General features: G+C 34.7%; 1 protein-coding gene across 1 annotated transcript in view; it reads right to left on the reverse strand.

Annotated features, from left to right (window-relative positions):
- Window positions 1-18665, reverse strand: part of DNAJC1 (DnaJ heat shock protein family (Hsp40) member C1) — a 193687-nt gene that overhangs the window by 108047 nt on the left and 66975 nt on the right. Inside the window, exons 4-6 of the mRNA XM_084868533.1 lie at window positions 13272-13437; window positions 12308-12405; window positions 11257-11350 (exon numbers count right to left, since the gene is read on the reverse strand). Coding sequence (XP_084724659.1) covers window positions 11257-11350; window positions 12308-12405; window positions 13272-13437 — 358 coding nt within the window. The remainder of the gene's footprint in view (window positions 1-11256; window positions 11351-12307; window positions 12406-13271; window positions 13438-18665) is intronic.

An 18665-nucleotide genomic window follows, 5' to 3' on the forward strand; every position in this document is an offset into this window, starting at 1 on the left:
AATAAATATTCAGAAATCAGTAGCATTTTTATACACCAATAATTAACTATGAGAAAGAGAAACTAAGAAAACAATCCCATTTATAATTGCATTGAGAAATATATACATAGGTACACCCCTCCCCCCTCCATGAGCATGCCTATGCCCTTCCTTTCCTCTTTCTCTTTCCCCACTGGCACGCAGCTCCTGAAATCTGAGACCCCACGAGTCTTGCAAACAGGGGAGCAATTCAAGTGTACATGGGACATTCTCAAAGATAGACCACATTTTGGGACATAGGCAAAGTCTCTTCAAATTCAAGAAGGTAGAAATCATATCAAGCTTCTTCTCAGATCATAATGGCATAAAACTGGAAATTAACTACAATAAAACAGGGGAGCAATGGGCAGCAACAGCAGCATGTCTAACACCTTGAACCTGTCCTCTAGGCCTCCTTTTCTCTGACTCTCCAGTAGGCTGATAGCAGCCCCGCCTTGGCTCATTTCTTTTCCATAAAGTTTCTACAGAGTCAAAGCAGCACCACTCTCCTGTTGCTTCTTCTATCGTAAGCCCTTCCTTGTTTCCATCTGCCCAGCTTTAATAAACATAGTCTCAAAATAAAATTAAAAATCTTACTAGGAATAAATTTAACCAAATAGATAAAAGACCTGTACCTATTTATGAGGTGCTGAAGAAAGAAATTAAAGAATGTACAAATAAGTGGAACCATATTCTGTGTTCATGATAGGAAAAATTAACATAATTAAAATGTCCATGCTAGCCTGGCCAGTGTGGCTTAGTGATTGAGCATCGACACAGGAATGATGAACATGCCTGGGTTGCAGGCTCAATATTCTCTCATCATTGATGATTATATATCTCTCTCTCCTTTCCTCTCTGAAATCAATAAAAACATATTATAAAAAGAAAGAAAATATCCATACTACCCAAAGCAATCAATAGATTTAGCAAATCCTATCAAGAAAGCAATGGCATATTACAAAGTACTAGAACAAATATTCCAAAATTTTGTATGGTACCACAGAAGACCCCAAATAGCAATCTTGAGAACAAAAACAAAGTTGGAGGAATCATACAACCTGATATCAAACTATATTACAAGGCTATAGTAATTAAAACAGCATGCCAATGGGATAAAAACAGATGTAGATCAATGGAACAGAATAGAGAGCCCCAAAATAAGCCCACAATGTTGTGGGCAATTCATATTCTACAGAGGAGGCAAAAACATACAATCAGGTAAAGATAGTCTATTCCAGCTTTCGCTAACTGGTGGTCTTCAGACTACAGGTGGTCATGAGGTTTAAGGAAACCTTTGGAGCAGCAGTCACCAATCGGCGGACCACTGGATGTCCATGAGGTTCGAAAGATTGGAACTGCTGGTCTATTCAACAAATGGTGTTGAGAAAACTGGACAGATACATGCAAAAGAAAAATGAAACTAGACTCTTTCTTACACCATACACAAGAATAAAATAAAAATGGATTAAAGAAAAATGTGCCATAATAAATGTGTGTTTTATTAAGATGCAAAAAATGGATTAAAGACTTAAATGTTAGACATGAAAGCATAAAAATCATAGAGGAAAACATAGACAGTAAAATCTCATACATTTCTCAAAGCAGTATTTTTTTCTGATATATCAACCTGTACAAGAGAAACAAAAGAAAAACAAGTGGGAATAGATCAGACTAAAGTTTTTGCACAGCAAAGGAAAACATCAACAAAATGAAAAGACAGACCATTTAATAAAAGAATATATTTGCCAATGATACATCTGATAAGGGGTTAATATCCAAAATTTGTAAAGAACTTATACAACTCATTAGGGGAAACTGAAGATTGGATCAGTGAATTAGAAGACAGGGCAGGGGGGAAAAAATCACTCAGAGAAGCAAAAAGAAAAAAACGAATTAAAACAAGAATACAGCTTATGGAAGCTATGGGACACCATGAATCATAACAATATACACCTATTAGGAGTACCAGAAGGGGAAGAAAAATGAGCAAGGGCTAGGGAATCATACAACCTGATATCAAACTATACTACAAGGCTATAGTAATTAAAGCAGCATGTTTGAATAATGATAGAACATTTCCCTAACCAAAGTCACACAAGTTCAGGAGGCACAGTCTCAAGCAAGAAGAACCCAAACAGGCCCTTGCCCAGACACATAATCAAAATGCCAAAAATTCAAGATAAAGAGAGAATCTTAAAGACAGAAAAAGAAAAGCAACTTATTACCTACAAAGGAGTCCCATAATGCTGTCAGCTGATTTCTCATCAGAAACTGTACAAGCCAGAAGGGAATAGTATGATGTATTCAAGGTAATGAAAAGCTAGGATCTGAAACAAAATTACTATATCCAGGAAGGATAGCATTCAAAATAGATGGTGAAATAAAGAGCTTCATAGACAAAAGGAGGCCTAAGGAGTTTATCACCACCAACCGAGCACTACAAGAAATGCTAAAAGAACTGCTGTAATGAGAAGAAGAAATCTATATATATAAAAGCCTAAGCAACTGTTAGAGTGAAACGACTGGTTGCTATGATGCACACTGACCAGGGACAAATGCTCAATGCAGAAACTACTCCCAGCCTGCAGGCCCTGATGCTGAAGGGGCCTGCCAGTCTGTAGGAGGCAGTCATAGGGTTAAGCCTCAGACTGACCTGCTGACAAAATCGCAAACAAGTCCCAGCTTAGAGGGCACAGTCCTCTAATCATAATTAAATTTGATCTTGTGACGCCCTAGATATTTCCTGGGTAGCTAATGGGTTGTGGGAGGGGCAGCAAGTGCTGCCAAAAAAAATCAAAACAGAAAACCTAAAAAGGCCAATAATAAATCATGAAATAGAATTTAAAACAAAACAAAACAAAACAAAAAAACTCCCACCAAACAAAAGCCCTGGTCTGGATGGCATCACAGAGGAGTTTTACCAAACCTTCAAAGAACAACTAACACCGTTCTTTCTCAAACTATTCCCAAAAATCTAAGAAGAAGGACCACTTCAAAAGCTCTTTTTATGAGGCCAGCATTATGCTAATTCCAAAACCAGATATACAGACACTACAAAGAAAATTACAGGCCAATATTCTTAATGAACATAGATGCTAAAATCCGCAACAAAAGATTAGCAAATCACATCCAGCAACATATTAAAAAAATCATACACCATTATCAGTGACATTTATTCCAGGTATACGAGGCTGGTACAATTTTCTAAAATCAATAAACATGATACATCATATAAACAAAAGACAAAAATCACATGATCAAATCGATAGATGCACAAAAAACATTTGACAAACTCCAACACCCATTTTTGATAAAAACTCTCAGCAAGTGGGAATAAAGGAATCATATCTCAACATAATAAAGGCCATATATGACAAACCTACAGACAACATCCTATTCAATGGGCAAAAACTAAAACTACTTCCCCTAAGAACAGGAACAAGACAGGGATGTCCACTTTTACCACTCATATTTAACACTAGAGGCCCAGTGCACGAAATTCATGCACCTGGGGGGTTCCTCAGCCTGGCCTGCGCCCTCTTGCAGTCCTGGAGCCCTGGGCGGAGCCCGACTGATGACTTAGTGGCCTAAGTTGTCAGGTGGACATCCTTAGCATTGCCATAGAGGTGGCATCACTGCAGCTGTACTTGCCCGTGAGCCTGGCTTCTGGCTGAGCAACGTTCCCCCTGTGGGAGCACACTGACCACTAGGGGGCAGCTCCTGCATTGAGTGTCTGCCCCCCTGGTGGTCAGCGTGCATCATAGCGATCGGTCATTCCACCATTAGGTCATTTGCATATTAGCCTTTTATTATGTAGGATACGCTATAGATGAGGCCCCCTAGAACCATAAGAAATGCAAAAAATTCACTGTTAACTCATTCTCGAATTGCCTCATTTAAAATCAAATTACCTCCCCTCCTCCCCCGTCATGGGGCGTATGCTGCACCTTGGGAACCACTGGGGTTGACACTTTTCCTCTCTGAGCTTCAGTTCTGAACACATATGCACATACCACGGGAATTGTAATCTCTTCTCCGCCTACCTCACTGGGTTGTCATGAGGCGGTTCTGAGCTAATAAACCTAGAAATGTTTCATCAGGTAAATGATGTTTAAATAGGAAGGGATTGTCATTTTTAAGCCCACAGGTACCCTTGCAGGTAGCAGGTGCTGGTTAGGGGAGGAGGCCATGATTGTTTCCTGGGACTGTGGCTATGGAAGCTCTGCAGAGGGTTCCGCAGGCTTTGGAGGGGGGGGCTTGGCCAGCAGCCCTGTAGCGGTGGTGGTTGTTCCTGGAAGCGCTGGCAGGAGGCAGGGCGTTAGGGGCACGCTAGGGGGGTGGCGAGGCTGAAGGGGGAGTAACTGTCAAACCTTCCCGCTTGGCGCCATTCTTTAAATTGTACATGCCTGTTTCCCAGCTGTATCTGCTCAGGTCAGGGCTCCAATCTCCTGGAGTGGGGTGGGGACTGGGCCAGGAGGGTGAGTTTAACATTGCCCCCAGCGAGGTTCAGTGCGCTTCTGCTGCGGAGAGGGCGCTGCTGCTATCAGGGGGAAGGGTCTGACCCTGGGGGCCACTCAGGCCTGCCTCCACCCGGGGCTGGAGTTGTAGGGAGGAGAGGCATCCCTGGCCCCAGGAAGGGGGCCTGGCAGCAGGGGCCGTGGGCCCTGGGTGCCTCGGAGTGCTGACAGGTGGTCACCGGTGTGCTATTGTTGTGGGTGTCCCCGGCAGGGGGAGATATTGGGAGTTGGAGGTGCGGATTATTATGTAGGATACGCTATAGATGAGGCCCCCTAGAACTCCTGAGGCTGTGTCTTCTCCCCGGCTGGTCAGCCTCCCTGTCCCCCGGAGGGTGTGGGGCTGGGGCCGGATGTCCATGCAGGGGATTGGAAGAGCTCCCCATGCCCGCTTCCTCCTCTTTGCAGTCTGGGCTCCTGTCAGGCGCTCTCCTCAGACCCCCGGGAACTTGGCCCTGGCCGCCCGCCCCCTGCTGTGTGTGCAGCCTCCTGCTGGTCTGTCAATATGCAAATTGCTCGTAACTGGGACACCATAACGGACAATTAGCATATTACCGCTTTATATGTATAGATAGTACTGGAAGTCGTAGCCACATTGATCAGACAAAAAGAAAACATAAAAGGCATCCAAATTGGAAATAATAAAACTATCATTATTCACAAAAGACATGATTTTGTACATAGAAAACCCTTAAGACTTCACCAACAAACTATTAGATTTAATAATTGATTTTAGCAATGTAGCAGGATATAAAATTAACACCCAGAAATGGATGGCATTTTTATACACTGAAAATGAGTTCTCAGAAAGAGAAACTAAACAAACAATCCCATTTACCATGGCAACAAAAATATTAGGAATAAACTTAACCAAGGAGGTAAAAGACTTGCACTCAGAAAACTGCAGAACATTAAAAAAAGAGATAGAGGAAGATATAAACAGGTGGAAGAATATACCATATTCATGGATTGATAGAATTAACATCATTAAAATGTTAACCTACAGATTCAATGCAATCCCTATTAAAATACCAACAACATATTTCACAGACATAGAAAAATACTCCAAAATTTTATATGGAACCACAAAGAGGGGCAGCAATCTTGAGAAAGAAGAACAAAGTAGGAGGAATTACAATACCAGATATCAAGTTATACTACAAAGCCACTGTAATCAAAACAGCCTCGTACTGGAACAAGAACAGGCATATAGATCAATGGAACAGAACAGAAACCCAGAAATTGTTCCAAACCATTATGCTTAATTAATATTTGACAAGGAGTCAAGAATATACAAGAGAGTCAAGACAGTTTCGTCAATAAACGGTGCTGGGAAAATTGGACAGATAACATGCAAACAAATAAAAATAAACCACCAACTTACACCATACACAAGAATAAACTCAGAATGGATAAAAGACTTAAATGTAAGTTGTGAAACCATAAAAATCCTAGAAGAAACCTTAGGCTGCAAAACCTCAGACATTTCCCGTAGCAATATGTTTACAGATACATCTTCTGGGACAAAGAAAACTAAGGAGAAAATAAATGTCTGAGAAATTGAGGAAATTTCTCTGCAGAGTTTTTTAAAAGTTCTTAAGAGTACAAAAGGTATGCGTCCTCATCCCTTGGAAAATATGTGTTTAATTCTGCGTGGAAGGACAGGCAACTCAGCTTGCTACCAATGCCTCCAGGCCTCTTAGGAGCCCTTTCCCCTGCTAATTAGCTGTGAATGTTTTGTTTATTTGGTTTCCGACTGAGTCCCAGCAAGCAGAAGCAAAGGGACTAGAAAGGAAAGGCCCTCCCTGTACACAGGGTGACCTCCAGGCTTCTCCACATGTTTCCATGGCAGAAGCTTCAGGGGAGGGAGGAGGCCTCTCAAATACAGTATTTATTCCCTTTACTCTTAGGCAGCCTTTATTTTTTAATGGAAAAGCCATGGCACTACAGAGAAGATTCCTCTATTTTCTCAGACACAGCTCCTAGGTAACCTATACATCCTGCTGGGGGAGGGGCTCGCGCGCTGGAAATTTCCTGCAAGAATTTTTAGTTAATATGTTCATGTAAGATAATCTTTGTAGTGAAAAAAGATGGGACTGGGCCTTAACAATGGAAAAATTTACAAGTTTAGGTAATACACACCTAAAAGAGTTTTATATTTTATAAATTTTATATTTTATAATCTGAGAAATGTAACAGAGCACACAGAATGAAACTTGAATGGTGAATTCCCCGAGAAACAAACTACCATGCAAATAAATTCTGACTATTTAAGACATGTTTCACCTCAGAAAATGGAGAAAACTACAAATAAACTATGATTTAGATTGGTAATTACTTGGGATATTTGGTACTTGTAAGAGAAATTGATGGTATTAACAATCTAAATTATTATGGGCCCAAATATATGAGGCTCCAACTCAAATAGGCAATGAAAAAAAGGAATCAAAACTAAGTTCTGAGTTAAATTGAATATAGGCACATAGCATTGGTTATATTTCATCACTGTTTGCTACTTTCATGGCTATGAATGTTTCTGAACATATATAGTCAATTTTGAAATGCCCAAGAAAGACAGTTTAGTAGTTAGGAAAATTTCTTTGGTTATAAATTGATTAGAGCCAACACAAAGACTGGTTTAGTCAGACTACAAGAGAACGTGTACTCCCTTCAAATGAAAAAGAAACAGAGTGGTAAAATATGGAAATGCCACTAGGGCCATCCTTTTATATATATATATATATATATTGGTTTCAGAGAGGAAAGGAGAGGGAGAGATAGAAACATCAATGATGAGAGAGTCACCAATTGGCTGCCTCCCACTGGAGATCAAGCCTACAACCCAGGCATGTGCTCCTGACCAAAATAGAACCTGGGACCCTTCAGTCCGCAGGCCAGCGCTCTATCCACTGAGCCAAACCAGTCTGGGCACAGGGCTATCCTTTTAATGTTGAAATTAAATTGTAGCCCCAAAGCATACATAGCCCAAGTTCCTTGTTATATTCTAATTCATATTTCTTGTTTTCTATTGATCATTCCACTGGCTTTCTTAGCTATCTAAACACAGTTCTTCAATTTTCCCCGCTACTCTGCATGAATTCTTGCTGTTTACTCCTCTGTAATGTCTTCTCATCCCATTTGCACATACTAACTTTCCATCTATTCATCAACTTATAAACACTTTCCCCATTCTCTTTCTTTGGTTTCTTATTTGACTTTTCTACATATGTGGGTACATGAATGATATGGGGCACGTATTTTGCTATATAATATCATTTATACATCTTTTTCTTGGATGTGTTCCAATCTGGTAAATGTTTGATATTAATTTAATATTTATCAAATATTTTACATGTATCATATATAATAGTTTTTATTTCTTTGGCCTCATTCTTCTAATCTACCAATTCTTATTAGTTTTCCAGTATCTTTTTCAGAGCAAAGGAAAGGAACAAAACCCGGTGCTGGAGGTAATAACTTTCTCAAAAAGCAGGGACTCCCAGAGGTATACTTTTCCCTCTACCCAGAATGATCACAGAACCACTTCGAGTAAAATTATACCCCAACAATATATACATGTCTTTGACAGATGTGTATGATGGAAAAATTTGCTGTCTTACCAATAAACTTCATTATGTCTAACTGTCCTTTACAGATTTGTCATATCACATTTAGCTATCGGAGAATAAATTCCTAAATGGCTAACGACCTAAGATGTAGTCTTAGATGACAGTAACTGGCTGTGTGATACCTTCTTCTTTTCTTTAAAGGAATTAATTGTATGATACCTTCCTCAGGTCTCTTTTGGCAGAACCACAGTAAATCCTTGCTAATTCGAGCAAGGGGGTGTCCATTAAAGCTGAAAGTTCGTTACATAATAAAGTAGGTTTTCTGAATGCATATGTTAAAAAACTGACAAATTAGTTTACCTGTATTTACTTATGTAGACATTTTGTGCAATTAAAATTAAGTGTATATAAAAAGTTTAATGCCATAGAAAAGTTTTCTAAAACCTGGTCAGTGTGGCTCAGTGGTTGAGTATCAACCCATGAACTAAGAGGTTGCTGGTTTGAATCCCCATCAGGAAACATGCTGGGGCTGCAGGCTCAATTCCCAGTGAGGGGCATGCAGGAGGCAGCCAATCTATGTTTCTCTCTCATCAATGTTTCTCTCTCTTCCTAAAAATCAATAAAAACATTAAAAAAAAAAAGTTGCTAAAAATGCTGTTAACTATATGTAAATCAATTAGGAAAGACTGGGGGAAGTCATAAAAATCTCTAAGGATTATAAAATTACAGTACATTGCTCACAAGTATTTAGTTTAATTCTTTTTTTTAAAGGTATTAAGTGAAAATTTGCCCTTAAAGAAGCCAAGAGTATAGGTATGACTTATGGCAAGAAACAGGACTCTTATTTAAAAATAAGATAATGGCCCAATATCACAGGAATGATTAATAAATTTAAAGTACAAGCTTACAATGTTGAAAGTTGTATGTATCATTTTTTTGTACTTAAGGCTCTAGCAGGGCTCTCTTTTGACAATGTACCATTTAGCAACCCAAACTGCTTCAGGTAAAGAGGGTTTCTTTGAAGATCTCATAGAAGTGTCACATAAAACCTTCAGTGTTATAGATAAGGCACATGTATTCACACTGCACAATTTTATGCATGAGAAATTAATACAAAGGTCACAGCAGACTGGGGGGAAAATCAGACAAAAAATCTAATCCTAACAGCAACTATTCAGTATTGCGTTGCTGATGCTTATGGAAACATTAGCTATGTTTCTTATCTAAAATATTTTCACAATTACAATTTGTATCAGAGTCTACTATATTACATTGCTAGTGAATATGAGAAAAACTAATCTTATGCTTTCAAAGCAGAAATAAAATATCTAGTATTTGCTTACACACACAAAAAAATTGTCTCATCTTTTCTTCTTAGAATACATTTACGAGGAAGAAATAATTAGACCAAAATTGTAAAAATTAGGTATAAAGGTTTTGAAAGCCAATCGCTTTGCATCTCAAACTGAAAGGCAACAGGTATTACCAAGTGAAAACTTTAAAAGTCAAATCTAACAGTTTAAGAAAACAGAGTTTCTAAAGAAACTAAAGCATTTTTGTAAAAATTCCTTATTTCTTGTAAATTTCCTACAAATTTATTATGAGGCAAAACAATCTGTCAGATCTAGATACCATAGACAAGTAATTTAAAATAATAATTTGTAAATCTAAGTCATCTTAACATATTGGTTCTATTTTTGCAAATGACCCTAAGTGTAACCAAGAAATATGTTAATTTTACCAAATAAACTTTGTTTCAAATGACTTAAATTATAATTACAAAGAAGTGTTTCAGACTGACATTTTATATGATATTCTATTTATAATGTCACTTGACTATACTTTTAAATTCATCAACACTTTGGTTTGCCTAATGCACAGATTCTAAAGCAGGCAAAAAAAATAATTATTCAAAAAAACCTCCAACATAAGAAAATATGTCTTAAAATATTTTTCTGTCACATCTTCTCATAAAAAACAAAACACCCAGCATGACAAATATACCTTCCCTCTTATTAAGTCTTATATAAATATGCCATACAAGGATTTTGAATTTTATTAAAATAAACAACATAATATGCTAAACAACTTAAAAACAAAAACTTTTACATATACCAAATATTTCAATTTCCTCTATTAACTGTAACCAAAATATATGCTTCAATAAGAAATAAATATTAAGGAAAACTATTTTGATAGAAAACTGGTAAATAATTTCTCAAATGCTAGGAACAAACATATTAGTGATCTTCAGTTCATTTCCCTTCAAATACAAAATTTTTGTTATGAGAGGATAAAGGAGAATAAAATGCAGAGCTGGAGTCATTTGTTGCCTTAAACAATTAGGAAAAGCAGTTTTGATATATGAAAAATAGTGTGGGTAAATCTGGATAAAAATTACCTGGCTCTCTAGGTTTATCTAAACATTTATTTTCTGAAATGAAAAATTGCCTTTTAAAAATGACACCCTCAAACTTTTTACACCAAAATTGTTATACATACTTTCAAATATTATATTTATGTGTTGGGAATTTTCTAACCAGATGCAATAATTGTACTTAGCAAAGCAATAATTGAACAAAATATGCTTTGTTATGCTAACAAAAAATAAAAAATATAACATTTACCCACATTCTATGATTGATCAAGACCAGCATAGAAACTTTGATTATCTTCATTAAAGAGAAAATATCTTCACTCCACTTAAAGTTGCAAATAAAATGGAAAACTACATTTTTGCATAATTAGGTGCTCATGTAAACTTTTTTCTTATACTATATATTTAAGTGTTATTAAAATAATGTGTGACAAGCTATTTGAGCCCTGTTCTTTTTTACTGAATATGCCTTAAATAATAACAGCAGATTAAATTTTTATTGCTTTTATTTCTGTTCTATAGATAGCATTTCCCCCATTTTTCCAGTGTCTTGGGATTCTAAGGTGTCCTAAGAGCAATGTAAGAGTTATAAGAGTAGATAACTAAATTATTTTAGAACCATTCTAAATTAGGTTTACAAAAATACTATTCAGTTCAATCAACATTAGAAGCATCCACTGTACATCAGCATTCAGCGAGCAAACATGAGAATAAATTATTTCATGAATAATTAAAATGAAAGCATCTAATATTATATGAAAGAGTTACATTTTACCTGGATTAGATGAGGCAATGCTTTTAGTGTAAGGCAAAACCAAATCCCCAGCTTGCATGGAAGCAAATCATGCCACTGTGGTTTCATCAGTAATCTAAAGGGGGAGAAAAAAGCAAAGAAGCAAAAATATTGACAGAAAGTTGGGAGATAAAACATTTTTATAAAGATCATAATTTCTGTTTTGAATGACTTTCAACAAAAAAGAAATTTTCAATGAAATACTTGTGTTGATTATCATTTATTCTGACTTATTCTATCATGAAATACAGTAGTTACAATAAATGCAGTACGTATAGCAAGTAAAAGGAAGCTAAGAATTTGGAAAAGGAGACTCCTACTCAAGTTATAAAGATAAAGAAACAAAAGATCCCTTTCCAACCTGGACTTTCACCAGTTCTGCAAAATGAATTCTCAAACCTTATGAGTACTTCAGCTATAAAAGACTGAACATCATCAGAGTGTTCCCCAGTGCTGACAAGCAGATATGGAGACTGTAGCATAAACAAACCAATACATAAAAATTAATGTCATTTGCAGTTCACTGAAGCATTACTCACTGATGTCATCAGAACAGAAGACTTGCAGAATAGTCTCTGATCTCCATCTCACATTGATCCAGTTCTGCCCTGCTGTGTGAACTATTTAAACCCTTTCTTTCTTTCTATAAATCGATAGAAGAAATGGTAGTATCTTTCAGAGTGTTCTGCATATCACTGCCTCTTTACACATTGTCACTCCTGAACGAAACACTAAGTGACAGATTCATCTAGTAGTACTGTTTCTAAAGTTCAGTCTACAAATTTTAAACTATAAGAATTTGGGGAGTTAATTACTTAAATATATATTAACACATCACAAGAGGAAAAAGTAGCATTTCTGCTTAAGATCAGAATTTGTCTCACAAACAAATATGGCGCATTATTAGTCTTTTAAAAAACCTATTATAGATGTAAATGCTAGCATGTCTGAAATGGATACATGAAACTGGATTACATTAAAGAAATATTTTAAAACAGTTTCAAATTATAAAATATTTTTATAATGGTCCTACCTTTCATTTTTTTCTGAAGCACCAAGTTTCGATAAATCCACAGTCTTGCCACCTGCCTTTTTTTTCTTTTCTCTTTTTTTTCTACCAAGCAGTTCATCCTTAATGTGGAAAGAATTATAGTTAGAGGTTATCATTAACATGTACTCTTCAAATGTTATCAAGAGTCTACTGTGAAGGGTAAACATTATAAAGGAACATTTATGCAAATGTATGTAGGGTCCAACATAATTAAGTAAAATCATCAATCTTTAACAATAACTGTTGTCATAGTATCCAGTCCTTAAACACACATGAAGTTTAGCACTGTCAGTCAAGTCTATCTCCATAGCAATCAAAGTTTTCTAAGCAGAGAGAGCATTCAACTTTTTCTCATTCACCCAACTTTAGTAATGTTACTTCAAAAAGAATGAGTAAATAGATGCTAATTCTGATGTTTGTTTTTAGCATATAGAGATCCACAGCAGAATAAACTATGTAGTAGAGTTTATTAGACTAAAAAAATGCAATAACCTTTTTACCAACTGATCTATGAAATCATAAAATTATACTAATTTCAAGTCTTAGTTAAAAACTTTTAAAGTAAACATTGTTTATATATCAGCCTGTGACACAAAAATTTCTAAAATCATTTTTACATGAAAAATATTTCTATTTGGAAGGTGATAATTAAGAAAACGTGGCTCTAGTTTCTACCTTCTAATTTTCAGTTAGATAATGGAATCTTCACAAAATTTTATAACAAACTCAAAGTCACATTTTTAAGAAGAAGGATATTTTCTTCTTATAACCTGGGCTCTTCTTGACTTAGAAACATATCAAACACTAACTACTGAGCACAAAACCATTAAAATGAGAAGTATTTATAAAAACATTGAACTTTTCATCAGTTGAAAATAAATGTTTGAAATTCCATATAAAATTAAGGAGGCTAGGATCATTTGATTTATTACCAATACTTACTTACCAGTTGTTTTTCCAGGTAGATTGACCACACCACAGCATAATGACCCACTGTGAGGATAATGAACAAAAGTAATGCCAGCTCAGCATTGCTCATTTTTCTCACCCGCCTGTAGTAGAATACAGGCTGTCGCCAATCTGGAAGTCCATTGATCAGAATATCATCATACCTACAGTAGCAAATATAACAGTTTTTCAAGGGAAGTTTGAAATGAAAATGAAAAACTTTATACCCATATTTAAAAAGAGAAAAAAATTCCTCCAAATAGGTAACATTCATGTAAATTATCAGCATTACAGCGGCCTATAAATTGAAAACACTGTACGTAGGTCCAGTCACAGACAACCTTCAAAAAGGTACTAGTAATATACTGTAGACACCAGATCTTATGTTTTCAGGAGACCCCATGATGCGACTTCGGGAATGCCATCTAAACTACAGGTGCCATATAGTCTCTCTCTATCACAGTCTGCTGCAAAGGCCCAACCATGAAGTCAGCAACAAAAGGAAGGATCTCCATGGGGGCAAAAACAATCAAGATAAGAGCTCTATTTGTTACCATGAATTATACATTAATTGAATCAAATTCAGGGTAAATTTTTCATTCAATGCCTTTCCCCCCCACCTCTGTACCATAGTTCAAGGTTGAAACATATATGTTATTTTATCAAAACTTAATAATGTAAAAGCCTATAAAATGAGCCTCTTTTAATTTTGCATTGCTCACATTATGAAAGAGAATTTAAAAAATGCCAAATTAGAGGTGTGTAAACTTATGCTTATGTCAGGTTTCTAAATAAAACTGTTTATTTGCAAACATTTAAGTGGCAATTTTCTCACTTTTGGCTTTGCTGGAAGGGGAGACCATAAATAAAAGCTTGCCTAAAAATGCATTTAAATCAGCTTTCTTTAGAATAAAACTTCAATTAAATTTAAATATACCTGTTAGACAGTTACTGTGGCAAATGTTTTTTAAGGTTAAAAATCAGGAGTAGCATTTATGATTGTAAAACTCAAAATGGTCACAAACACTGTATGTTCACACAACCTGTTAATCTTAGTGAAACACAACTCATTAAATATTCTAATCACACTATTTCCAGAATTAAATCTTCACTGAAAGGCCTAATTTGGTGCAACACATTGACCAAAATATTTTAATTAAAAATATTCTGAGTTAGTCCCAGGCCTAATTACAGGAATAGAAATAGGGCCTATATTGTCAGGCAGGTCAGTAGCACTCAGTAGTAGGTTTTTCTCAAGTAAATTGACCGATCTAAGAATAATAGCGCAGCTGCTAAACTGCCAGTCTTTTCATGTAAATCAATTTAAATGCAACAACTGAAGTAGCTACTTTTATAGTTATTAAATTGATACCTTGGAAATATGCTTAAAAAATAAGGCAGCAGAGTTATTACAGGCAAGTTTTTTTTTTTTTTAGCAGAAAAAGTGATTATAAATTCAAAATATATTTTATTAGCAAATCTAGAAAACTTGACTTAGATCAACTTAAGTTATTAATAACAATAGATATCATAATAACTAATGTTTAGAGCAAAGGACATTAATTAGTACTGAACTCTTAAAAGACAAATTGTGTAAAGAGTCTACAAATTAAAATGTTGTGTAGTGGCTGGACCAGAAATATTTCGATATTTAAATATTCTCCTTTTTTCAATATTATAGCAATTCTTGAACACGAACAGAAAAGCATAATAATATGAGTTCATCAAAAGCTATCATTCCTTTCCTCAAAAATTTATATTTAAATCTATCTTTGTAAAAATGGACTGATTTTAAATTATAAATGGATTGGTAAAAAGATTTCAAGTGCTATAATGCAAGATGACTACAATTGAATGAAATCCAATGAATGTTAAGTCTTGAATTATCCTAAATCTATAATGCACTTCAGATTTGTTGAGGGGAACAAAAGGTGACTATAAAAATCATTATTTTCAACTAACCTTTCCTATGAAATAACTTCATGTAAAAAGTGTGGTTATTAATAAAGAACACCTAAGAAAGTAGCAACCATTACCTAAGAGCATTATTAAGTATTAAATTTGATCTGTACTGAAAGAAAACACAGCAGGACTCACAGTTATGAATTTTATATCAAACATTTTATCACCACCAATGATGAAATACTACATTTCTCTTAACAGCGACTATTTTCTAGCCCACAGATAACTGTACTCAGTGTACAGCTCAATTTAAGACAGCAAAGCCTCATGCACAGAACACAATTAACAGAACTAGATATTTACTTGGCTTTTCTGCCACTCTAAACAACAGTCTCCAAGTATTAAGTTTAGAATCAATGCTCTATTGATTTTACTATCAATGAACATTATGGCCCACACGGCTGGCCATTTTAAGGGAAGACAGTTTCTATTATAGTATGTTTTTTAGAATATATGCTGTTAAAAGATAAATCACTGCTTTTCTGAAATACTAAAAACAAAGATATTTTTAAAAATATACAAACACTATATTCATGTTATTTAGGAAAAATGTGTTGACACGTAATATTTAAACTATCACTATTGTATGCTCTTCTCTATTTAACACACAACACTGTTAAAATGTACTACAACCCAGCTCATAAAACTACTCTTAACATTTTGTTAAAAGCAGATTAACACATGCATCAATGTGTTCTTAAAAACCCCAGAAAAGTAAATCTCTATGATGAAAATATAATTAATGTAAAAAACCATATGGAACTCTAAAGACATTATCTTGGAAATTAAAACATTAATTGGTCAAGTCCATACATCCAACATATGGTCTAATATACATTTACCTCATTTGATGTTCTTAAAATGCACATGATGGACATAAAATAATGGTTATATAATCATTAATGAGTTCCATTCTACATCTTGCAATTCTTCACATATATTTAGCCTAATATAAACATTGGAAAGCAAGTAAATCTAAAAATATTTAAATTATCAGTAGATTAAAAAAATTAATGTAATTTATAACAGCTTATTTTGAAATATAAAATAGTAACTATGAAACTAAAATAGAAAATGTGTATATTATAAAAACAAATGTGTAAATAATTCTATCATTTGCCTAAAGTATGAATTTTTCTATCATACTAATTTTTAACTTCAAACAATATAGCAACATCACTTACATCACATTTTGAACCTTAGAGTAAAAATCAATTGTACGAAGATCATAACATAAATGGAAAACAAATCTAATTTAATTCACCTTACTCTCCTTTTTTAAAACACACACACACACACACACACACACACACACGTCCAAAACTATGGTAAACAGCACTTTATATATATTGTATATAATTAATGTCATATCTTCTAGTTGAGGAAAGTATTAAAATTTCTTAATCTCATGTTAATGTTTATTATTTTATTATAATTTAAAAATATATTTTTATTGATTTCAGAGAGGAAGGCCGAGGAAAAGAGAGACAGGAACATCAATGATGAGAGAGAATCATTGCTCAGCTGCTTCCTGCACACCTCACACAGGGAATGGAGCCCACAACCTGGGTAGTATATGTCCAGATTGGGAGTAAAACGCTGATCTCCTGGTTCATTGGTTGAAGCTCAACCACTAAGCCACACTGACTGGTGGGTTAATGTTTATTTTTATTCAAACACACCTGTAATCAAATTTACAATAACTAGGTAATGGATTAATAGAAGTTTAGCAGATTAAGGTTGAGATAACTATAGTTTTCATCATTGGATTTATTTTAAAAAATGAGATTTTATTTAGTAAACTAAAAAACAACATTCAACTTTTACAAATATAGTGTCATAAAATAGACAAAATATTAAAGTTTTACGAATGGATTAGCAAAAGAATGTTGGTTGAAAATTTATAATAGACTTTAAACAAAAGTAAATATGCTAATATTACCACAGCACATTCTAGTGTATATGTTTAATAAATGATTGGTATCTACTCAGTATTTTATTTCAGCTAATATTCAGGGCTTGTATAGAAATTTATGAACAAACAAAGCTGAGCTGTTATTTCCCCAAATAAGCAAATTACCTAAGGAGTTTAAAATGGACTACTATATTAGGCTTCCTTACACTAACCAGAAAAACATGTTATTTTCACAATATAGCTGATGCCTTTGAGAGAAAAAAAGACGTAAGTTTATCCACAATTGCATTCCTTGGAATCTACCCAAGAGAAATGAAAAATATCTGTTCGCACCAAGACTTAGATGTGAATATTCATGGCAGCATTGTGCATCATGGCCAAAGAGTGGAAACAAACTAAATGCCTACCAGTTGGTGAATGGACAAAGGAAAGCTGCAGAGGGAATACTATTCAGCGGTAAAAAAGAAATGAACTCCTGGCATATGCTACAATGTGGATGTGTCTCAAGAACATTATGCTAACAGAAAGAAGATAGGTGTAAAAGACTACACAGCACACAATTTAATTAATATGAAAAGTCCATAAAGGATAACTTTATAGATACAAAAAGATCAGTGATTGCCTAGGGCATGGGTCAGAGTGGGGATTGCTTACAAATGAACTAGAGGAAGTGTTTTTGAAGTAATAGGAATGTTCTAAAAGTGGATTGTGGTGGTTTGCACAACTCTGTAAACTCACAAAAATCACTGAATTGTATACTTCATATATGTGACTTTATGGTACACAAGTCATTCTGGGAGATTATCTTTAAGATATATCTAAATAAAGACTGTTTAAAAAATAAAGTTTGCATTTTCCTTAAAAAAGTAAAAAGGTTATCCAGTTTGCTATTTTATTTATTTCACTGCTATCCCCCTTTCTACCAAAATTTAAATAATGCACCTGATTTCAGTGAAACACAATTATGTTAGGAAAATAAATAAGAAAACATGTCTATGACAATTTTCCAAATAGCAAATGAATGAAAGTCATTTTTAAAAGCATTTATTTAACAATATTTTCATAATAAATAATTGGGTTACCAAAAACATTTTTTTTTTTTTTTTTTTACCAGTAAAAGACAACCTTCTTTTAGAAGATAAAACTATTCTTTTTTTCTTCCCCCTAAAGGAATTATAAACATTAGGTAATTGTAGAGGTGATTTCTTCTATATGTTTAAATACTCATAGGTCACCTAGCCCAAGGCACAAGCTTTAGAGGAGTGCTTCTTAGCTTAATTAGTTAAGACTTTTGCCTCAGGGAAACCAGTTACCAGAGCTACTTGTCCCTAAAGGGGTATAAATACTACAGTTGTTGGTATAACTGTCAGACCCATTGTTTCTATTAACACTCCAAAAGAAATGCAAAGGAAACTAATCCTAAAAAGAAAATGTTAGATGAGTTTATAAATAAGAAGTGATTTGTTCTGAAAAGAGAGAAATAATTTCAGCAATTAAAAGAAATTGTTACAAAGT

This window comes from Pipistrellus hanaki (assembly GCF_964339955.1).
Source record: "Pipistrellus hanaki genome assembly, chromosome: 1".
In the NCBI taxonomy this organism is placed as follows: Eukaryota; Metazoa; Chordata; class Mammalia; order Chiroptera; family Vespertilionidae; genus Pipistrellus; species Pipistrellus hanaki.